The following is a 24,928-nucleotide window of genomic DNA, read 5'->3' on the forward strand; positions in this document are numbered from 1 at the left end:
AAGTCTCTCGAGCGTCTGAGGTGGTAGAGACGCTGTTGGGCCTTTTTCACCATGGTGTTGATGTGACAGGACCATGACAGGTCCTGCGTGATGTGAACTCCGAGGTATTTGAAGTTGTCCACTCTCTCCACTGGGCACTCATTGATGACGGGGGTCTGGTAGTTCCTCTCCTGCTTAGTGCTGAAGTCCACTATCAGCTCCTTTGTCTTACTGATGTTTAGAAGGAGGTTGTTCCTCTGGCACCAGTTCTCCAGATTCCTAATCTCCTTCAGGTAGGCCGTCTCGTTGTTATCAGAGATCAGGCCCACCACGACGGTGTCGTCAGCAAACTTGATGATGGTGGTGGAGCTGGTAGTGGCCACACAGTCATATGTGTACAGTGAGTACAGCAGGGGGCTCAGAACACACCCCTGGGGGGCTCCAGTGCTGAGAGTGGTGGAGGCTGAGACATGTCGGCCCATCCTTACTGCCTGTGGTCTGCCAGTTAGGAAGTTGGAGATCCACTGACACATAGATGAGCTGAGTCCCAGATGCTCCAGCTTGGTGGTGAGTGTGGAGGGAATTATGGTGTTAAATGCAGAGCTGTAGTCTATAATAATAATAATAATGGATACTTTATTGATCCCCATGGGGAAATTACTTGTTTTTCTCTGCATTTGACCCATTCACTCAGTGAAGCAGTGGGCAGCCCACTAAGCAGGCGCCCGGGGAGCAGTGTGTAGGGACGGTACCTTGCTCAGGGGCACCTCAGGGTAGCCGTTAAGTGGATTCGAACCGCCGACCTTCCGATCATGGGGTGCCCACTTTACCTACTGAGCTATCCCTGCCCCCTATGAAGAGCATTTTAACATAATTCCCCCTTCTAGTGTCCAAGTGAGTGAGTGATGTGTGGAGGAGATGAGAGATGGCATCGTCTGTGGAACGATTTGGACGGTAAGCGAACTGTAGTGGGTCCAGTGTGTCTGGTAGTGAAGAAATGATGAAGTCTCTGACCAGGCGTTCAAAACACTTCATCACTACTGAGGTGAGGGCTACAGGGCGATAGTCATTGAGAGAAGCAGGGTGGGGTTTCTTCGGGACAGGAACAATGATGGACTCTTTGAAGCATGTGGGGATCACCGACTGAGATAAAGAGATGTTGAATATCTCAGTGAACACAGGAGCTAGCTGGTATGCGCAGTCTCTTAGGATACGACCTGGGATGCCGTCTGGTCCTGCTGCTTTCCTGGTGTTCACTCTCTTGAAGGCTCTCCTTACTTCATGCTCGGAGATGACGAGCACGTTTCCGGTGCTGGCAGTATCTTCCTGTCTGCAGCCGTTAGCGCCGCTAGCACTAGCATTGTTGGAGTCCTTAGCTGCAGCCTCAAAGCGAGCATAGAAAGTTACTGGAGCAGCCTTCCTGAAGACAGCAGTGTGTTTTCATGCTTTTAAAGCCAAACTCACCTTTCAGACCTGGCTTTCATTTATTATCTATTTTTATTTGTTTATTATATATTTATTTCTACTGTTTAACTACTGCTCACATCTTTTATCCTCCTTTTTAATTGTTCATTTCTTTTTAACCAGTGTTTCTATATTGCACTTTGTATTTGTCATCTATATTTATCATGCACTACTTTGCTCATTTATTGTTTGGTTTTAATGTTATTAAATTCCGGTTCTTTTGGTATTTGTTATGGCCAAAAAGACACGGCTCAAAAGTGGTCTTTTTACTTTAAAAGATTATCTTTATTTTACATATCCGGATATGGAGACCTGAACACACAACCCCAGGTCTGAAGCACAAAACAGCAAGCCTAGTCATTTATATAGACATCACACACACTTTAAGTTTCGACCAAACACTCTGCTTAGTTTCACTTTTCGCCTGCAAAAGCATGTAATTTCCTGTCAGTCCTGTCGGCACAGAGTGTACTCAGATTTGGGCCTTTCTTATAAAGCAATATAATCAGCATATAAGTATTTAAGATTATAAATTTAAACCTCAACAATGTTCTTACCTGGGGTCCGTTCTTCGTACCTCGCTTACTACATCCAAGATCAAATCATCGCGCCAACTTTGAGCTTGCTATTCCGGTACTCCGAACACACCTGTTGTTGACGATTAGTATAGCTGGATGAAGTAATGTGAGATCACTGGGTGGCTTAACAGGGGCTACGCATCGATAGTAGAAACATTGATCGGCAACCCTTTGTTTGTTTATTGATTTCACACAGATACATACAGGTCATTTCCTAAAAAAGGGAAATGTACTATTAACATTCTATTACATGTATGTGATTATTACAGATGTAATTCATATTTCAGAGTAGCAATTGTAAATTACTTCGTGTAATCAAGATGAGAGACCACGGCTATAAAAGCGAAGGTGGATTTGGGAAGTCTGTCGCAGCCATGTGCTGTCCGTATACGCGAGCCACCCATTGCGGAAGGTGCAAGATTGATAAGGAGAGTCCTCAGAATCCAGCGTATATTGCGGGACAGACAGGATCCTTTAGCTCAGCGCGACAGTGTGCTCATAGAGAGATATCGATATTCCCGTGAGGGTATTATTTACTTAACCAACTTGTTGACGAGGGGGTGCAGGACCACCACCTGTCTTTTTTGCTCTGCCCTTTTCTTGGTTGCTGTTATGAACAAACAGATTATTCCAGGGTCTCTTTCCAAGAGACGAAAAGCAATATAAGTGATCAATATTACCATTCTGTAGAATATTCTTATATTTCACTTTTACTTGTTCCCATGTTCTAGTGGGTCCTGTTGTGGCTCTAATGTGAAAGGGGATATAATGTAATATAATATAATATAATGTAATATAATATTGGATAATATAGTGTAATATAATAAATCTACCCTACCCCCTACTGGTGTTGGCCAGAGGGGCCGATGGCGCGATATGGCAGCCTGGCTTCTGTCAGTCTGCCCCAGGGCAGCTGTGGCTACAACTGATTAAACTCTGAAACTCCTGAAATCCCTCACTCAAGAGTTCTTGCTCTGCTGCCGAAAAATACCGAGCGCGCTCCTTCGACATTTCCGCCGACCAATCAGAGGGTTGCCGATCAATGTTTCTGCTATCGATGTGTAGCCCCTTTTACGACACCCAGTGATCTCACATTACTTCATCCAGCTGTACTAATCGTCAACAGCAGGTGTGTTCGGAGAACCGGATTAGCGAGCTCACCGTTAGCGCGATGATTTGGTCTTGGATGTGTCATTTGATCTTGGATGTAGTAAGCGACGTACGAAGAACGGGCCCCAGGTCTCTGGTTTGTTTGTTTGTTTGTTTGTTTGTTTTGCTCAGTTCTGTTTTTCTGAGGTTTTTTAAGTTATTAAATTTGTAACTCTAGTGATTTGTGTATGTGACAGAGAGGCACTGCTAGGGATTTTTTGACACAAGTTGTTCTTGTAAAATCAGTCTGTGGAGGTTCTCAGACATCCAGGTCACCGTAGTCTACGGAGCTTGGAAAGAAAAGCGTCTTCTTTAAGTTTCCTTGAAGATGTTTCACCTCTTATGAGAGGGTCAAATGGTGGAGTAGGGCAGTCAGTGAAAGGGCAATGGTGGTGGCTCAGGGTTTGTATGTTTGGGGGGTTCAGAGGGAAAAGATGAATGCAGGTCTGGAGTTGGTGTGTGAGAGCAGGGAGTGAATTCAGCATCCTGACAACCTGGATGAAGCTGTCTCTCAGTCTCCTGGTTCTGGCCCGGAGGCTCTTCAGTCTCCTCCCTGATGGCAGCAGGTCCTGACAAGCATGTTGATAGTGTCACCACCCGATCGTTGGGGGGTGGAGTCTTCTGTGCTGGGGTGTCGTTCTGTGTCTCAAAGCAAGAGAAAATTTCACTTAGCTCTTACGGTAATGTGGTGGACCCGACAGCGGTCTGAGGAGTGGGCTTGTAGTCTGTGATGGTCTGTATTCCTTGCCACAGCCTCTGAGTATCTCTGCTGTCACTGAAGCTTTGCAAAATCCTCCTGGAGCACTGCATTTCCACCTCTCTGATGCATGTGACAGGTTTGCCCTTGCTGTTGTTAGGCTCACCTCATCCCCAGCTTTCAAGGCTGCATTTCTCACCCTCAGGAGCCTGTAGACCTCACCTGTGAGCCATGGTTTCTGATTGGCCTGGACAGTGGTCTCTATGACCTCATTGATGCCTTTTGAGATGTAGCCAATGACAGTTTCTGTATATTCCTGCAGGTCTGTGGTGTTGTCATGTGTGGCGGCCTGTTTAAGGATCTCCCAGTCTGTGGTGGAAAAGCAGTATTGCAGGTCCTTCTGGCCACACACGTACCTGCTTACGAACTGGTTTAGTGACTTTGACCAGGGGCCTGTATGCTGGCATTAGCATAACAGTGATGTGATCAGAGGCACCAAAGTGGGTGGGGGGCTTTGTAATCTCCTCTCTTGGTGGTGAAAACATTATCCAAAAAGTCGTTTCCTTGTGTTGGAAATTCAATGTGTCTATGCAGTAGTAAACATAGGGGGTGTCCAAATTCATGGGCTGCATCCTCCTGAGGACGCATTTGTAGACCGATTACGTCACAGCGACACGATGAAGGCTGTCCAAATTCATAGACTCCTCCGAATGCAGCCGACCAATGCGTCCTCCTTTTCCCCAAAATTAAAGGATGGGTCGGGTGTGTCCTTCGTGGCCCACCATATCCCAGAATTCATAGCGTGGCCCATCCAATTCCACTTTCCGGCAATGGTGGTCGCTACTAAGTTTTCAATATTACTCTTATTACTCTTTCTGGGTCACAAAATAAACTTTTAACATATTTTCAGGTGAGAATGTAGCTGTGTAAACTTTAAATATCTGCTCAGTTTATCAAGATATCGCATATTGCTCAGTGCTCCGACGTTTCTGAGACGTCTGTTACCCACCAGCTCGATAGCTAGCCGAGAGCTCGAGGGTCAGTAGAGCCGCCGAGAACAGCAAACTCCCGGCACATCATGTTCAGATCACCGCGGTCTTTCGCTACTCAGGTTAAACTCAGGTAGGGCAGGGATAGCTCAGTAGGTAGAGTGGTGGCCCCATGATCGGAAGGTCGGGGGTTCGATTCCCCTGAACAGCTACCCTGAGGTACCCCTGAGCAAGGTACCGTCCCTACACACTGCTCCCCAGGCGCCCAGTGGCTGCCCACTGCTTCACTGAGTGAATGAGTTAAATGCAGAGAGGGATTTTCCCCACGGGGATCAATAAAGTACACTTTCTTCTAAACGTAATATATAAGTGACTTAGACAACCTAAAAATGTTATTGTTTGACTTTTTTCAGTGTTTTATTTGTTCCTGAGTAAATCAGTTTGGCTGAGATTAAAGTTATTAGATTAGATTAGACAAAACAAACCTTTACAGTGGCAAAAGTATTCGGTCCCCTTGAACTTTTCCCCATTTTGTCACGTTACAGCCACAAACATGAATCAATTTTATTGGAATTCCAGGTGAAAGACCAACACAAACTGGTGTACACATGAGAAGTGGAATGAAAATCATACATGACTCCAAACATTTTTTACAAATAAATAACTGCAAAGTGGGGTGTGTGTAATTATTCAGCCCCCTTTGGTCTGAGTGCAGTCAGTTGCCCATAGACGTTACCTGATGAGTGCTAATGACTAAACAGAGTGCACCTGTGTGTAATCTAATGTCAGTACAAATACAGCTGCTCTGCGACGGCCTCAGAGGTTGTCTAAGAGAATATTGAGAGCAACAACATCATGAAGTCCAAAGAACACAGCAGACAGGTCAGGGATAAAGTTATTGAGAAATTTAAAGCAGGCTTAGGCTACAAAAAGATTTCCCAAGCCTTGAACATTAGTGATGGGCAGATGAAGCTTCATGAAGCACTGAAGCTTTTCATCCAATTGGTTCACCCCAACGCGAAGCTTCATGAAGCTTCATTTGCTCTAGCAGGACACCTACTGGACGTAAAAATATTAGTTGGCATGAATTTGAAGAGTGTGGCATTTTGCACACAGCCTGTAAATGTCAACAACAAAAGGAGTGTGTAAAACATGTATATTGTAGTGATGGCAGTACACTGTGTATATTTATACTGGCAGTATGGGAAATGATTATTTGGAAATGCTTGAAATGGAAATGATCATTTACTGTGAGGTGAGGTGTGGTTGGGGTGTGGACAGTAGTTGTGCTTTTGTAACGTTGAGGTATGGACAGCTACACACTGAGGCTTTGAGCCTCAGTCCTGCCTGTTCACATTTTATTCTGTAAAAACTAAATTTTCACTGCTTTTATGACCTTTTTAGTGGGGAGAACATAGCTAGGATTTAATGATTTAACAAATCTTTTGAATCCTTTGTCCTCCACAATGCTAAATGGCTGGGAGTCCTCGATCACCATGCTGACCAGGTCTTCATCTATTTGAGATTGTTCTCCTGAGGAAAGACAATAAAGATAAAGCACAAATATAAATATCACACACGTAACTTATAACAGTTGTATAATATTGTTATATCATTTAGTAACATTACTGCATCCTATATTATCATTGCATTTGATGGCTCACCTGGTCTTGCTCCACAATCAGTGTTCCCCCTTATTCTCATGCAAAGCTCTGTAGTGCCTAAGCATGGATGAGGTGTTGTTGTTATATCCCAGCTCCCTGGCACATAGCAAACACTTCACCTTGTACAAAAGTCAAGACAGCTCAACATAAATTGTATTGCACCATCAGTATCATGGAAATACATCTTCTGTAGAAATTTACATAGCTTGTTGGGAGGAATAAAATCACAATGTTCCCACACAGGGGAGGACATCCTCCTCTTCTTAGCTGGCTCCATTCTCTCCTGACTTTCTCTCCTCACTCTCATAAACCTCCAAACTCTCACTAACAACTCTCCATCAAACACCCACATTTTTGAATGTAGTCTGAGGGTTTATATCGCTGTCATAGCTCGCGGCAAAGTTCGAACCACTTCATGAACCAGTCACGTGGTACAGCCGGGCAGCGAGGCTTCGGACGTCATCATTTTCAGCTCCTCCCATAAATGAAGCAAGCCTCGATACGCGCTTCGCGGAAACGCCCCCTCCATTACTCGACACACGCTCCGAAGCCTCGATACAGAACGTCCCATCACTATTGAACATCCCACGGAGCACTGTTCAAGCGATCATTCAGAAATGAAAGGAGTATGGCACAACTGTAAACCTACCAAGACAAGGCCGTCCACCTAAACTCACAGGCCGAACAAGGAGAGCGCTGATCAGAAATGCAGCCAAGAGGCCCATGGTGACTCTGGATGAGCTGGAGAGATCTACAGCTCAGGTGGGGGAATCTGTCCATAGGACAACTATTAGTCGTGCTCTGCACAAAGTTGGCCTTTATGGAAGAGTGGCAAGAAGAAAGCCATTGTTAACAGAAAACCATAAGAAGTCCCGTTTGTAGTTTGCCACAAGCCATGTGGGGGACACAGCAAACATGTGGAAGAAGCTGCTCTGGTCAGATGAGACCAAAATGGAACTTTTTGTTCAAAATGCTCTGTGTGGAAAACTAATACTGCACATCACTCTGAACACACCATCCCCACTGTCAAATATGGTGGTGGCAGCATCATGCTCTGGGGGTGCTTCTCTTCAGCAGGGACAGGGAAGCTGGTCAGAGTTGATGGGAAGATGGCTGGAGCCAAATACAGGGCAATCTTGGAAGAAACCCTCTTGGAGTCTGCAAAAGACTTGAGACTGTGGCGGAGGTTCACCTTCCAGCAGGACAACAACCCTAAACATAAAGCCAGGGCAACAATGGGATGGTTTAAAACAAAACATATCCATGTGTTAGAATGGCCCAGTCAAAGTCCAGATCTAAATCCAATCCAGAATCTGTGGCAAGATCTGAAAACTGCTGTTCACAAACGCTGCCCATCTAATCTGACTGAGCTGGAGCTGTTTTGCAAAGAAGAATGGGCAAAGATTTCAGTCTGTAGATGTGCAAAGCTGGTAGAGACAGACCCTAAAAGACTGGCAGCTGGAACTGCAGCAAAAGCTGGTTCTACAAAGTATTGACTCAGGGGGCTGAATAATTACGCACACCCCACTTTGCAGTTATTTATTTGTACAAAATGTTTGGAATGATGTATGATTTTCGTTCCACTTCTCACGTGTGCACCACTTTGTGTTGGTCTTTCACCTGGAATTCCAATAAAATTGATTCATGTTTGTGGCTGTAATGTGACAAAATGTGGAAAAGTTCAAGGGGACCGAATACTTTTACAAGCCACTGTATTAATCCCCCGGGTGGTTTTCACACAGCTGAATAAACGTCAAACAGAAAACTGATTAAGCAGAAGTGTGAGATGGTCGAGAGTTTACTCCAGTGTCCTGTTATATTTTAGATAGCAAGGAGCAGACAGCTGAGTTTATTAAACTCCATCGAGACAGCGGTGATGCTAATCTGAAGGCTAGACCGTCCCATTTCATAGCCGTTTACTTCTGGCCTACCCGACCTTTGGAGGTATAGTTCTCATCACGCTGATTTATGTCCAAGTTTGATTCTAATTCCGACAGCGGTGATGTTAAAATGGGGTGTAACGTCATCATAGCAGCTTTGACTCAGAGTGATGCTGAAAAACTAGTTCATGCATTTATTACGTCCAGGCTGGACGACTGTAATTCATTATTATCAGGATGTCCAAAAAACTCCCTGAAAAGCCTTCAGCTGATCCAAAATGCTGCAGCAAGAGTCCTGACAGGGACTAGAAAGAGAGAGCAGATTTCTCCTGTTTTGGCTTCCCTTCATTGGCTTCCTGTTAAATCCAGAATTGAATTCAAAATCCTGCTCCTCACATACAAGGTCTTAAATAATCAGGCCCCATCTTATCTTAATGACCTTGTAGTACCATATCACCCTATTAGAGCGCTCCGCTCTCGCTCTGCAGGCCTACTTGTTGTTCCTAGAGTATTTAAAAGTAGAATGGGAGGAAGAGCCTTCAGTTTTCAGGCCCCTCTTCTGTGGAACCAGCTTCCAGTTTGGATTCGGGAGACAGACACTATCTCTACTTTTAAGATTAGGCTTCAAACTTTCCTTTTTGCTAAAGCATATAGTTAGGGCTGGACCAGGTGACCCTGAATCCTCCCTTAGTTATGCTGCAATAGATGTAGGCTGCCGGGGGATTCCCATGATGCATTGAGTTTTTCCTTTCCAGTCACCTTTCTCACTCACTATGTGTTAACAGACCTCTCTGCATTGAATCATATCTGTTATTAACCTCTGTCTCTCTTCCACAGCATGTCTTTTATCCTGTCTTCGTTCTCTCACCCCAACCGGTCGCAGCAGATGGCCGCCCCTCCCTGAGCCTGGTTCTGCTGGAGGTTTCTTCCTGTTAAAAGGGAGTTTTTCCTTCCCACTGTCGCCAAAGTGCTTGCTCATAGGGGGTCATATGATTGTTGGGTTTTTCTCTGTATCTATGAAGCGCCTTGAGGCGACTTTTGTTGTGATTTGGCGCTATATAAATAAAATTGAATTGAATTGAATTGACTGGCAGCTGCAGTCACGGAGAAACTTGCGTATCTCTGTTCGGGAATAGCAGATAGAGCGTAGACTCTGAGAGGACGGCCAGCGTTTACGCTACGAAGACACGGCCGAGTGTTTTAACCTGACAGCCTGAGGTGTTCTTCAGTAAACTGGACTACCCGACAGATGGACCCGAGGCCCCGCTGCTATGGAGTGCCACGACTGACATAATGAATTAATTAAATACACCATTATATAATTAATTAAATGTGGCAATAATTAATTAAAATTGGAATTAATTAATTAAATAAATAGTTATGACACATTTAATTAATTATTTATGTATTTCATATTTTAATTAATTATTGACACATTAAATTAATTATTGACACATTAAATTAATTATTTAATGATATATTTATTTATTTCATTTTGGCAGTCCTGGCGCCTGGCTCTCATCTTGAAATAATTTTATCTGTCAGCCTCACCCATCAAACTCAGGGGGCGGGGTTAACGCTGATCGAGTCAAAACCATTGCTTTGGCCTGGGCCCTATTTCAGGAAGCCGGTTTAGAAAACTCAGAGTGAAAAACGATACTCAGGGTTGAGTAACCCCGAACTGTCCAACTCGGAATATTCGGTTTCAGAAAGGCTGATAACAAGTAGTTCAATCAACGCGGAGTTGCTTTAACCCCAAGTTAAGCGTGCGCACGAGGATACATAAAGCCCTGATTAGTGGAGCACAGATTAAGCGAGACGGAGGGAAAGAAGGCGCGGTCAATGTATTTTACAGCGCTTGAGGCCGAAATTCTGATGGCAGCATATGCCGATAACATGCAAATTTTGCGGAAAAAAAGTAACACAGCCTCAGCTGCAAAACAAAGGGAGCATGCATGGCAAAACATAGCCGACAGAGTCAATGCGTGAGTGTTAATTTAAACATTGATCTAGGGATTTCCACCCATTTAACACGTTATTTTATTATATTTAATTTTTTATTTTATACATTTGATTTTGTGATGATGTGAGCACAAGTGCAACCCAACAGGCCCCAAACGTTCCTGGCAGCAAGTAAAAATGAAATATAAAAATATAGTCCAAACAGGTAAGGTGTAATTGTATTATGAGCCATAGTGCTTGGACTGTTTGTCCCATGTAAATCAATTGCAGTTAGAGGCTACATTAATTTTCTTTCTGTAAGCACTTATTGAAATTATCTGAGCACATTACAAGTACATATTTGCTTACTCTGTATGCTCAAATGTGGCCCGTTATGGCCAACAGAAAAAAAGCGGAGGCCCGAAAAACAGGTGGGGGTCCTCCACCACCACCACTCACAGAGCCTGGCCACTTGGCTTCCACATTTGTGATAATGTTGGCAGCATCACATATGATCTTCACAGTGCAGAGAACACAAATTAGCATCCATTACTATAATGAAATTATTTGTTAGTTTGAAATGCTACAGGGAACTATGTACCTGTACATTAATGCTGTGGAAAGACTTCCTGTTCACATAGTCTCCTTCATTTACTGAAGGAGCAATGATTGGAATGTGAGTGCCATCTATACAGCCAATCACGCCTGGGAACCGTGAGAATAAATGTAAAATTTAAGTAGTAGTTCAAGTATCACCACATCATAAATTAAGTTTTGGTCATCCTGATACCTGCAATTTTGTGGCATCCCTCTTTGATAAATCTTGTGGGTCCATGACCGGGGAACACCACAAACGTGTACAGGAGACGTTTCAGTGCTACTGTAACATTCCTGACTGCCCGACAGACGGTAGCCTTGGAAACGTGCTCAGCGTCACCAATATTATACAGAAAGCTCCCGTTTGCAAAAAAACGAAGTGCAATACAAATAATATGTACAGAACTGAGAGGATGTCCGCGATGTGTCACATGAGCAATATTAGGCCTGAGGATGTTATTCAAATAACTTATAGATTGTGCTGAAAAACGGTAACGTTCACACAGAAAATCATCAGGAAATGATAAAATGTCCAAACGCGCTCTAATCACTCTCTCCCGGTGGAGAGCTCTGCGGAGAATTTGGGCTTCAACATCTACTGGCTCTTCAAGGAAGGGACACGCCATGTCTGACACTTCCTACAGTCAGGTTTCCGACAAAGAGGCGGAGAAAGTCAGGGTTAGTTGAAGTAAACCTGCTAGGGAGCAGGTTAGCTTCACGGAGTGTGTCGTCATAGTAACTCACTCAGGATTAATCTAAACTCGCTTTGTGAAACCGAAAACCCAGAGTTTTCGTTAACTCAGGGTATACTTACTCAGAGTTTGCACTAAACCGGCTTTCTGAAATAGGGCCCAGGTGTTAAACAGCTGACAGATGAGGAGGAGGATGCATGCAGGTAAACTGAGGGTCTGTTGAGCTGATCGCTGGTTTCGTGAGAAAAATGTCAGCTCGTTCTTTATGTTACAGAAGCACAGAGACACAAGACCAGGCGGAAAGAGACGATCGTTCGGTGAAAATGAGAATCTGCGGATACAACATGTGGAACACGGAGAGTGGAATATGTAAACAAACCGGTTAACGTAACCCCCTGGGTGCACTCTGCACGCTGACTGTTAGCAGAGCTAGTGAAATCTCTGAAAACATCTGAGCACTTTTGCAAACATGTTCTATGTTGACAACCTGACCAGACATACGTCGCGACATTCGCGGCTAAAACACTGTTAAAAGTGTAGCTGGTGACAGAAAAACGGGGTATTTTAAAACTACACCACCACCATTGCTGCCTGTAATTTGATCTGCATTCTGGGATACCTGGCTGCCCCAAGTCTACACAAGCAATCGATTATCTAGGATCGACCTGTTTCGACTTACTTTGCACGGCAACCAATCAAATGTTAGAGAAGCTGCATGGGCAGCGTTAACCCCGCCCCCTGAGTTTGATGGGTGAGGCTGACAGATAAAATTATTTCAAGATGAGAGCCAGACGCCAGGACTGCCAAAATGAAATAAATACATATATCATTAAATAATTTATTAAATGTGTCAATAATTAATTAAAATGTGAAATACATAAATAATTAATTAAATGTGTCATAACTATTTATTTAATTAATTAATTCCAATTTTAATTAATTATTGCCACATTTAATTAATTATTTAATGGTGTATTTAATTAATTCATTATGTCAGTCGTGGCGCTCCATACGCTGCACTTTTTCGGTAAGTTAAACGTGTTTGTAAGCTACTCCGTAACTACCGTCCTTAGCTCGGTCCTGAGACCTAGCTAGCTAAGATGAGCACTCGGCCGTCAGGGTTTGTTTAGCTAACCCGTGCAGGTGAATGAATTTACCCTGACTAAAGAAATCAAGAGAAACGCCCCGGGCTGCTCAGTCACTAATTACCGTTACTGTACTTTTATTACAAGTATTATACTGTAAAGGCAACAGGCTGCACCCCGCTGCAGCTCCTGTGCAGAGCTGAATATTAAATATCTTATTAAACAGCACCATGTTTTCAGTCTCCACATGTGTAGAGACAGTAACACCTACTTTAAAAACCTGGCACTTCAGTAACTCCTCATTAATCTGTAAAAACCGATCAAATAGCAAAGCCCGATATTTACTGAAACCAACGATTTCCTCTTGGCAGCTTAAGTTAAAATTTTAATTTTTCGACTGATTAATTTTTTAGCACTGACTGTATTTTTTATACTGAGTTTGTTGCAAATATTCAGGTTAAAAACTGTCTGAAATATTGTTAATGAGGTATGTTCACAAAGACACATGTGCAGAACTCTGTACAGCTTCCATCCTTTAAGACAAATAGTTTGAAGCATTAATATTTCTTCTTCAATACCAGTGCTGATACCAGTGCTGATACCAGTGCTGATACCAGTGCTGATACCAGTGCTGATACCACCTCCGTATGTTGTGACCAGGATGCAGCAGCACTGAAACCTGCTCCATCATCACATCTTTGCAGATGTCCATTTATAAAGCTCCAACAACTCAAAGGTGAACATGATATAGGAACATCTGTTCGTATATAAGGCTTTTTTTAAATAAACAGCTCATATGTCAGCTGTCAGCAGAACTGTAGGACTGAAAAAATGTAAGAGAAGAGAAGAACACTCCCGAGTGTGGGAGGACAGAAGGATCAGCTTTATTTCAGATTTGAGAGATAAACTTTATTTATTTATTTATTTATTTATTTATTTAGGACAGTGCATGTTAATGAACATAAATGTAAAAAAAAAAATTACATGAATGTAAACATACCAGATTATAGCCAAGGACTAATTTCCATCTGTTGTCCTTAAGCATAAAAAATAGACATAATAATTCATAAAAATTCATCATTCATTCATAATAAAAACTCCGTCACCAAACTTACACATACACACCATTCTGTTCCCAAATAAAACATTAAAACTGTACAATTCATACATGATCGCACACTTGATTTGTCCATAACCAGTTTTTCACCTTTGCCTTAAACAAACTGAGTGTAGAGCATTCTCTAATGGGTTGAGGAAGACTGTTCCACAGATGGCCTCCCTGGACAGAGAGGACGTTCTGCCCAAATGCTGTCCGTCTGTGGGGTATAAACAAGTCTCCTCGGATTGTAGCTCGAGTGGTCCTGTCTGAGCTTTCTTTATGCCTAATGAACTGCTTTAATGGTGGTGGAGCAAGGGAGTGTAAGACTTTATATATTAAACTCACTCTTTTAAGTTTCACCTAGTTATTGAAGTTCAGTAATTTATGTTTTTTAACACATGACAGTGGTGGTGGGAAGTCGGTTTTTTGTCAAGTAGTTTTAAACGTCTTTTATAAATGTTTTCAATAGTTTTAAGTGTTGTTGGACAAGCAAGTGACCAGGACGTCAAACAATAGTCCATATGAGAGATGATCATTGAGTAAAAATAAGTTTTTGCAACATTCATATTTAAATTATTACGTATATGATTAAAATTTCGATTATTAAATTTAAGTACCTGGGACACTTTATTTATGTGACTCTTGAAGGATAATGTTGGGTCTAGAAGGACCCCAAGATATTTAAATTCTGGAGCTAATTCAAGCTCTACTCCATCATATTTATATTTCAGTTTGTGATGATTGTGTTCTTGTTGTGACTACAGGAGCCGTCCTCAGATTCAGACCTCAGCACCACCCAGTGACAGCAGACAGATCATCCTATAGTTTCACTCTTTGTAGTAACTCCATAATTAACTGATGAAAACAGTCCAAAGGTTAAAGTACCACATGCGCTGTCAGTGAAAGCTGCAGCTGTTTAAAGATAAAGTTAAAAGGATGAATCACCCATGTAACTGTGTCACTGTATATCAGCATCAACAGGACCTGAGTTTGGTGTTTGAGAGAGCTGTTGTCTACGTCTGTGTGCTGTCATTGCTCAGTCTGACCGAACGATGGACAGACTCACGTTTGACTTTGAAACAAACTGTGTTGTTAAACAGTTTCATGGTTCAAAAAACAAAACAATCAAAAACACTTTTTTCATACTTGTGTTAAGTTTTGTATAGAAATGAGACCAAATTGATTGTGAGGTTAAATGTGATAGAAACAGCTCACACTGACATCCATCCTGATCAAACATGAGTGTCATGAAGCCTGTTTGCAGTTGTTTGCACTGTTTTCCACTCTGGATGTTGTTTCTGTTCAGCTGTGAGTATAAAAGGCTCCATTCTACAACCTGTTTGTGTTAGTTGTTCAATAGAAACATTATTTTGTGCTGATGTTGCACTTCTTTTATTCACAACCAAAGAGTTTTAGACGTCCGCATCAAAATACAAAGATCAGTATTGTCTAATGTTTTGGCTGCAGTGTGTTTTTGCAGACAGGTATAACTGAACAGCTTTAGTGTTTAGATTTTTTAAACTTGAGTATGAACTTATACAAAATGCAGCAAGATATTAAAAAAACGTTTGATTATAAAATCGACTATATTGGATTCATATCGATATCGGACATAAAAAGTGGCATCGTTCCATCTCTGCTTTGACTAGAGACACAGCTCTAATCAAAGAGGTGGTCCGCTTGCCTCCGCCCCAGAGAGAAGGGTTACATCTCCTGGGTTTAGGTGCGGCTTGCCCCTCTGAGGGCGGGGGTACCTGGACTTGGGATATAGAGTATGTTTGGGGAGTGCGACGGTCTGTGCAGTTTATATTTGTGTCTGTCTACACGTTGGGTGAGTGCCGAGTATTTGGTTGTGCATATGGGGTGGGAATGCACGTTGGTGTCCGCGTGCGCCTGTCTATGTGTCAGGTTGGGTCTTAGACTCAACCTCTCTGGGTACATCTCAGGCCCTCCAAAGTACGGAGGCCTATCTCCCCTCACCACACTCCCTGCCGGTGGCTGATGCCCTCAGACGTTGGTGTGTTGGTGGTCCTTGTCGTCTGGGGCTGGGCGCTCATGTATGTACCGGCTCACTCCTGGTGGCCGATTGGCGATTCCCCCCCTTTTGGTGGTCCTCCTCGGGTCCTTGTACTCTGGGGCCTCTGGATATCTGGGGCCTGGATCTCCTCCATACCTGCTTCATACCCTGGGGGACGGGGCTATGGCTCCCCACACTCCCTAGCAGATCGTTACATGGAGAAACCTTTGGAATACAAGCATGCTGATCCACACAGGTGTGCACACAGGTGTACACACGGGTGTTCACAGACGCGGACTACACCTTTATGGCTGCTGCCTCTAAGCACATTGTGCGCTGTCTATCTTGCGTGCTGCACAATATCGTTTATTATTTAGTATCTACTGTTATCTACTACTAGCTAGTTTATTGTGATGGTGCTGTTTTTATTATGTTGCTTGCTTTCTCTTCTGTTTTTTTTTCTCCATACAGGTGATCCAGGTGTTTTGTTTGTTTTTCTTTTTTTCTTCCCCCCTTTCTCACCGTCTCTTCTCCCCTTTGGTTTTCTTTCTCTCCCTCTCTTTCTTTCATTCTCTCTCCCTGTCCTGTCCCCCAGTCATGTCTGTCCCGTTTGTAGCAACCGAAAATAAAATAAATTCATAATTATAATAAAGGTCAATCAAATGGACCAATATGGAAAGGCCATGATGATCCACTTGGTAAAATAAATCCGCTTGGCATCTTTCTTGGCGTTAAGACAACAATTCTGATGGCTAAAGATCCAAACGGGACACACAAAAAAAAAGAGACACAGCTCTGTGTTTTCCAATTTGTCATCGTTTTGAAAGTTTACATTTCTTCAGTGTTGAGCAGCAGAAATGAGACTTTCCTGTCAGAGGTCATTTTTAAAAAAATGAGGTGAATCAACCATGAAAACCATGAATCAACATGTGAACATGAGCTGATGCTGCTGAAGTGAAGCAAAGTTACAGAGCTTTGATTAATATTGAGTAAGAACTGGACTCTCATACAGCGAGACTCAAATGCCTTTAAACATCAGCTTATCCTGCTGATCCAAGTCCAACACTGAGTTTGTAAAAACATGTTTGTCAATCATTTTGTTTGGTTTCTGAGGAAAAAGATTCAATAAGTTGCTGCTAATACACAACATTTCATCATATTTCCTCATAACCCTCTTTTGTCTGACCATTTGATCCCATTTGAATTTGCAATAAAGGATCCACAGAGTTTGGTGACAATAATGACAGTAGATGTTTGTGTGAAAGTGCTGGAAGCAAATGAGTGTGTGATGTTCTTTCAGTGTTGCACTTTGTAGACGCTCCCTGAGCACTGGTCTCACAGCCAGCTGCACATAGAGACCAGTGTTGTTAGTCCAGGTCAGAAGATGACTTGTTGGAATGAAAATGAGCTTGTAGTTTGTCTGCTTTAATAATGTGACTGGAAAAAGGTGTTGGACTTCAAATATGTCCATTTCTTTCACACTTCACCTTTAAAAGTGAAGCCATGTGGTTCCTGGAAGGAAAAACACGACTTTTTCAAGTCTTTGTCCTGTTTTTATGAGAAATGTACGACTTTAATGTGAAACATTCAGAGTTTTTTCTCTTGTTGTGTTTGTTTGAAGCTGCTTCCTGTTGGCTTCAGCTGTTTGGAGTTTCCATTTTCTAAACTTCTACATTCTGAACCTTCTTCAGCTCTGAACAGATGATGAAACACTGAATGATTTCAAGCACTTTGTCTAATAAACTTACATTTTTCATTCTTTATACAGATTGATGGACTGTGGTTTGTCAGAGATCAGCTGTGATTATCTGGCAGCAGCACTGAAGTCCAACCCCTCCCATCTGAGAGAGCTGGACCTGAGTAATGACATCTTGTCTTTGAATAAGAACAACCTGCAGGATCCAGGAGTGAAGCATCTGTGTGGTTTCCTGGAGAGTCCAGGATGTAAACTTGAAACTCTGAGGTCAGTCAGCATGTTTTAGTTGTGCTGAGATGAATATGATGTGAAAGTTGTGCTGACACTAAACTGCAGACATCAGGCTGATATTATACTGATCCACACTGAGGATCTTCATGGTAAAGTCTGTTTTCTTCTTCTCTGGTTTAGTCCATTGACTGCAGCAGAACAATGTTCACATTTCAAACAGTGATACTCAACGTATGGCCCGCGGCCCACACGCGGCCTGCCCACCTTTCCTGATTCAGAGAGAGGGGACCCTGATTAACTGTGTAGCTTCTTCCTCACAGTTCTAAGTATCAGACACAACAATGAATAATCCACAGCTGACTGTCTTTAGCAGGTCAAAGGTCACGGCACACAGCAGACAGTCAGAAATATTCTAACTCTGATCATTTATCAGTTGTGACACTGTGAGACTTGATCAGAGGTGTGATCATCACAGCAGAGGCCTTTGTGTCAAAGTCACTGAGGATCAAACAGAAACACATGAAGCAGATTTTCCTCTTCTGGCTTTTTATAGCAGATAACCTTCAAAATATTCTGCAGTCGATCAAAAACTGAAGCAAACCATGAAGCAACATGTGAACATGAGCTGATGCTGCTGAAGTGAAGCAAAGTTACAGAGGTTTGATTACAGACACAGCTGAGAGTTTGTAATCTGTCATCATTTTAAAAAGTTTCCATGGAACAGCAGAAATGAGGCTTTACTGTCAGAGGCCGACAGCACTGAACACAACAGCAGACTGGTGGCTAATAAACAGTGAATGATGCAGAAACAGATGTTTGAAGCTGTTCTTGGAGTACACTGAGAGAGAGAGAGCTGTGCAGGCAGGAACAGCCAAAGTCAGAGAGAATTCATGAGCATATTGATCAAACGTGAAGCAGAGTTTGGATCTTCTTTTGCTGCTGCTTCACTCAGTTTTGGTTGGAGACAGATGAAACCTGCAGCTTCAGGATCTGTGAGCTGTCCACTTTCAGCCCCGACGGCGTGTCCGTGTACGCGCCGTCGAGTGAACGATCCACGCTCTGTGTTTCCATCTTTGTGTGTTTAGCTGCTCTCATTTACTGTTTTATCTGTTTGCTGCTTGTTGAAATAGTTTGTGAGCTTTAACCTGAGATTCTGGCAAAATACATTTATATTAAACATCGATTCAGGATTGAATGAATCAACATCGTTTTATTCAAATTAAAACCATTTAAATGGGAACATGAATTTTTTACAGCCGCCTCTAATGCTGGGTAATGTCAGCTGGTCCATGTGCAGCTGGCTGTGAGGCTCAGGGAGCGTCTACAAAGTGCAACACTGAAAGAACATCATCCATAAATATTGAGTAAGAACTGGACTCTCATACAGCGAGACTCAAATGCCTTTAAACATCAGCTTATCCTGCTGATCCAAGTCCAACACTGAGTTTGTAAAAACATGTTTGTCAATCATTTTGTTTGGTTTCTGAGGAAAATGATTCAATAAGTTGCTGCTAATACACAACATTTCATCATATTTCCTCATAACCCTCTTTTGTCTGACCATTTGATCCCATTTGAATTTGCAATAAAGGATCCACAGAGTTTGGTGACAATAATGACAGTAGATGTTTGTGTGAAAGTGCTGGAAGCAAATGAGTGTGTGATGTTCTTTCAGTGTTGCACTTTGTAGACGCTCCCTGAGCACTGGTCTCACAGCCAGCTGCACATAGAGACCAGTGTTGTTAGTCCAGGTCAGAAGATGACTTGTTGGAATGAAAATGAGCTTGTAGTTTGTCTGCTTTAATAATGTGACTGGAAAAAGGTGTTGGACTTCAAATATGTCCATTTCTGTCACACTTCACCTTTAAAAGTAAAGCCATGTGGTTCCTGGAAGGAAAAACACGACTTTTTCAAGTCTTTGTCCTGTTTTTATGAGAAATGTTCGACTTTAATGTGAAACATTCAGAGTTTTTTCTCTTGTTGTGTTTGTTTGAAGCTGCTTCCTGTTGGCTTCAGCTGTTTGGAGTTTCCATTTTCTAAACTTCTACATTCTGAACCTTCTTCAGCTCTGAACAGATGATGAAACACTGAATGATTTCAAGCACTTTGTCTAATAAACTTACATCTTTCATTCTTTATACAGATTGAAGAGCTGTGATTTGTCAGAGATCAGCTGTGATTATCTGGCAGCAGCACTGAAGTCCAACCCCTCCCATCTGAGAGAGCTGGACCTGAGCTTCAACTACAAGCTGCAGGATCCAGGAGTGAAGCATCTGTGTGGTTTCCTGGAGAGTCCAGGATGTAAACTTGAAACTCTGAGGTCAGTCAGCATGTTTTAGTTGTGCTGAGATGAATATGATGTGAAAGTTGTGCTGACACTAAACTGCAGACATCAGGCTGATATTATACTGATCCACACTGAGGATCTTCATGGTAAAGTCTGTTTTCTTCTTCTCTGGTTTAGTCCATTGACTGCAGCAGAACAATGTTCACATTTCAAACAGTGATACTCAACGTATGGCCCGCGGCCCACACGCGGCCTGCCCACCTTTCCTGATTCAGAGAGAGGGGACCCTGATTAACTGTGTAGCTTCTTCCTCACAGTTCTAAGTATCAGACACAACAATGAATAATCCACAGCTGACTGTCTTTAGCAGGTCAAAGGTCACGGCACACAGCAGACAGTCAGAAATATTCTAACTCTGATCATTTATCAGTTGTGACACTGTGAGACTTGATCAGAGGTGTGATCATCACAGCAGAGGCCTTTGTGTCAAAGTCACTGAGGATCAAACAGAAACACATGAAGCAGATTTTCCTCTTCTGGCTTTTTATAGCAGATAACCTTCAAAATATTCTGCAGTCGATCAAAAACTGAAGCAAACCATGAAGCAACATGTGAACATGAGCTGATGCTGCTGAAGTGAAGCAAAGTTACAGAGGTTTGATTACAGACACAGCTGAGAGTTTGTAATCTGTCATCATTTTAAAAAGTTTCCATGGAACAGCAGAAATGAGGCTTTACTGTCAGAGGCCGACAGCACTGAACACAACAGCAGACTGGTGGCTAATAAACAGTGAATGATGCAGAAACAGATGTTTGAAGCTGTTCTTGGAGTACACTGAGAGAGAGAGAGCTGTGCAGGCAGGAACAGCCAAAGTCAGAGAGAATTCATGAGCATATTGATCAAACGTGAAGCAGAGTTTGGATCTTCTTTTGCTGCTGCTTCACTCAGTTTTGGTTGGAGACAGATGAAACCTGCAGCTTCAGGATCTGTGAGCTGTCCACTTTCAGCCCCGACGGCGTGTCCGTGTACGTGCCGTCGAGTGAACGATCCACGCTCTGTGTTTCCATCTTTGTGTGTTTAGCTGCTCTCATTTACTGTTTTATCTGTTTGCTGCTTGTTGAAATAGTTTGTGAGCTTTAACCTGAGATTCTGGCAAAATACATTTATATTAAACATCGATTCAGGATTGAATGAATCAACATCGTTTTATTCAAATTAAAACCATTTAAATGGGAACATGAATTTTTTACAGCCGCCTCTAATGCTGGGTAATGTCAGCTGGTCCATGTGCAGCTGGCTGTGAGGCTCAGGGAGCGTCTACAAAGTGCAACACTGAAAGAACATCATCCATAAATATTGAGTAATAACTGGACTCTCATACAGCGAGACTCAAATGCCTTTAAACATCAGCTTATCCTGCTGATCCAAGTCCAACACTGAGTTTGTAAAAACATGTTTGTCAATCATTTTGTTTGGTTTCTGAGGAAAAAGATTCAATAAGTTGCTGCTAATACACAACATTTCATCATATTTCCTCATAACCCTCTTTTGTCTGACCATTTGATCCCATTTGAATTTGCAATAAAGGATCCACAGAGTTTGGTGACAATAATGACAGTAGATGTTTGTGTGAAAGTGCTGGAAGCAAATGAGTGTGTGATGTTCTTTCAGTGTTGCACTTTGTAGACGCTCCCTGAGCACTGGTCTCACAGCCAGCTGCACATAGAGACCAGTGTTGTTAGTCCAGGTCAGAAGATGACTTGTTGGAATGAAAATGAGCTTGTAGTTTGTCTGCTTTAATAATGTGACTGGAAAAAGGTGTTGGACTTCAAATATGTCCATTTCTGTCACACTTCACCTTTAAAAGTGAAGCCATGTGGTTCCTGGAAGGAAAAACACGACTTTTTCAAGTCTTTGTCCTGTTTTTATGAGAAATGTACGACTTTAATGTGAAACATTCAGTTTTTTCTCTTGTTGTGTTTGTTTGAAGCTGCTTCCTGTTGGCTTCAGCTGTTTGGAGTTTCCATTTTCTAAACTTCTACATTCTGAACCTTCTTCAGCTCTGAACAGATGATGAAACACTGAATGATTTCAAGCACTTTGTCTAATAAACTTACATCTTTCATTCTTTATACAGACTGAAGAGCTGTGATTTGTCAGATATTGGCCTTGATTATCTGGCAGCAGCACTGAAGTCCAACCCCTCGTATCCCACAGAGGTGGACCTGAGTGGAACCTACAGCAACCTGCAGGATCCAGGAGTGAAGCATCTGTGTGATTTGCTGGAGAATCCACGATGTCGATTTGAAACTCTGAGGTCAGTCAGCATGTTTTTGTTGTGCTGAGATGAATATGATGTGAAAGTTGTGCTGACACTAAACTGCAGACATCAGGCTGATATTATACTGATCCACACTGAGGATCTTCATGGTAAAGTCTGTTTTCTTCTTCTCTGGTTTAGTCCATTGACTGCAGCAGAACAATGTTCACATTTCAAACAGTGATACTCAACGTATGGCCCGCGGCCCACACGCGGCCTGCCCACCTTTCCTGATTCAGAGAGAGGGGACCCTGATTAACTGTGTAGCTTCTTCCTCACAGTTCTAAGTATCAGACACAACAATGACTAATCCACAGCTGACTGCCTTTAGCAGGTCAAAGGTCACGGCACACAGCACTCTGGGAAACAGTTTGGAGCAGGAATTCTTGCACATTTACAAACTGACACTGCTGCACGGCATGCTGGGTAATGCTAGCTGCTCAGGTATGGGTGTGGTAACGGCTGTGAGACTCTGTGGCTGCAGAACACTGAAGAAGAGAAAAGAGAGGTGGAGGATGAAGAAAAGAGGCGGAGATGAAGCAGAAGTTTAACTCTAGAGAGGAGCTGTGTCTGTGTGGGTGGGGCTCAGGCAGCTCCGCCCACACAGTGACAGTGAAGCAGGTGAAGAGTAATAAATGAAGACAGCAGACAGGATTTGATAAGCTGATGTACAAACATGTAGAATGATGGTGGCAGCTACAGAAACAGGTCCATACAGACTGAAGCGTGTCTCAGTCTGAATGTACAGTGCTGTTATAAGAGCTGTGGAAACTCAGGTCAAAAGGACGTAACCACACTGCTGACAGTTCCAGGACAGTCACAGAGTTACAGCATCATTTGTGAACATAAAGACAGAAAGCTCATCCAAATCCTGGGATTAAAAGTCTGTCCTGGTGGTGTCCAGTCAAACACGTCTCTGTGAAAGCTTCAATCCAACAGGCTCCAAAGTCCTTCTGCTCATTTCCTCGCCGGGTTCTTGATGCTCCTGTACCATCTCTCTGTCATCCTCCTCGCTCCCTCTTTGCACTCACAGTCTTTGTGCATCATTAACACTCACATGAGGAAAACCAAAGTTTTATTGGGCAGAAGATGATCATCAGTGACGCTGTCTTTAAAACACTCTTGTTAGAAATGTTCGACTTTAATGTGAAACATTCAGAGTTTTTTCTCTTGTTGTGTTTGTTTGAAGCTGCTTCCTGTTGGCTTCAGCTGTTTGGAGTTTCCATTTTCTAAACTTCTACATTCTGAACCTTCTTCAGCTCTGAACAGATGATGAAACACTGAATGATTTCAAGCTCTTTGTCTAATAAACTTACATCTTTCATTCTTTATACAGATTGAAGAGCTGTGGTTTGTCAGAGATCAGCTGTGATTATCTGGCAGCAGCACTGAAGTCCAACCCCTCCCATCTGAGACAGCTGGACCTGAGTAATGACTCCTCCTCTTTTTCAACTGAGAACAACCTGCAGGATCCAGGAGTGAAGCATCTGTGTGGTTTCCTGGAGAGTCCAGGATGTAAACTTGAAACTCTGAGGTCAGTCAGCATGTTTTAGTTGTGCTGAGATGAATATGATGTGAAAGTTGTGCTGACACTAAACTGCAGACATCAGGCTGATATTATACTGATCCACACTGAGGATCTTCATGGTAAAGTCTGTTTTCTTCTTCTCTGGTTTAGTCCATTGACTGCAGCAGAACAATGTTCACATTTCAAACAGTGATATTCAACGTATGGCCCGCGGCCCACACGCGGCCTGCCCACCTTTCCTGATTAAGAGAGAGGGGACCCTGATTAACTGTGTAGCTTCTTCCTCACAGTTCTAAGTATCAGACACAACAATGAATAATCCACAGCTGACTGTCTTTAGCAGGTCAAAGGTCACGGCACACAGCAATCTGTGAAACAGTTTGGAGCAGGAATTCTTGCACATTTACAAACTGACACTGCTGCACGGCATGCTGGGTAATGCTAGCTGCTCAGGTATGGGCGTGCTAATGGCTGTGAGGCTCCGTGGCTGCAGAACACTGAAGAAGAGAAAAGAGAGGTGGAGGATGAAGAAAAGAGGCGGAGATGAAGCAGAAGTTTAGTTCCAGAGAGGAGCTGTGTCTGTGTGGGCGGGGCTCAGACAGCTCCGCCCACTCAGTTTGTTCCCTCCTGATTCATCTGCATGTGTTCTGCTTCACACTGCTCACCTCCACCAAAGACTTCACAAACATCTTCTTTCTTTGAGTCCAGTTTGTCCCACAAACACTTCCAAATCTCCTCCTCTGAGATTCTGCAGCTTCTTGCAGTGTGACTCAGCTGACTTCTGACAGACCACAGACTGGCACAGCATCCACATGTGTCTCCTTTCAAACAGGCTCTTGATGTTTCCTCCCACATCATTCTGGCCTCTCAGTCTCCTTTGTTCTCCAGCTCTGTAGCTCCAGCTGGTGAAGCTTCAGTTTTCCATGTTGGTAACAGTAAACTACAGCCTCTGCTGTCAGCTGGGTAACTAAACAGAGCTGCAGCACGTCTCTGCGGTGGTGCTACATCCAGCCTGCAGACGGCCGTCTACATGT

The 24,928-nt window shown here is 42.9% G+C and overlaps 2 protein-coding genes across 2 annotated transcripts in view; both read left to right on the forward strand.

Annotated features, from left to right (window-relative positions):
• LOC309701482 (uncharacterized protein) overlaps positions 1–24,928 on the forward strand; it is a 2,150,955-nt gene that overhangs the window by 2,111,854 nt on the left and 14,173 nt on the right. The window lies entirely within an intron of this gene.
• LOC309700359 (NACHT, LRR and PYD domains-containing protein 1-like) overlaps positions 3,557–24,928 on the forward strand; it is a gene marked incomplete at its 5' end in the record, with an annotated part of 31,946 nt that continues 10,574 nt past the window's right edge. The window contains 2 exons of the mRNA XM_082523880.1: positions 3,557–3,614; positions 22,264–22,363. Of these exons, the coding sequence (XP_082380006.1) occupies positions 3,557–3,614; positions 22,264–22,363 (158 nt within the window). The remainder of the gene's footprint in view (positions 3,615–22,263; positions 22,364–24,928) is intronic.

This window comes from Aulonocara stuartgranti (assembly GCF_965226115.1).
Source record: "Aulonocara stuartgranti genome assembly, chromosome: 23".
NCBI lineage: Eukaryota > Metazoa > Chordata > Actinopteri > Cichliformes > Cichlidae > Aulonocara > Aulonocara stuartgranti.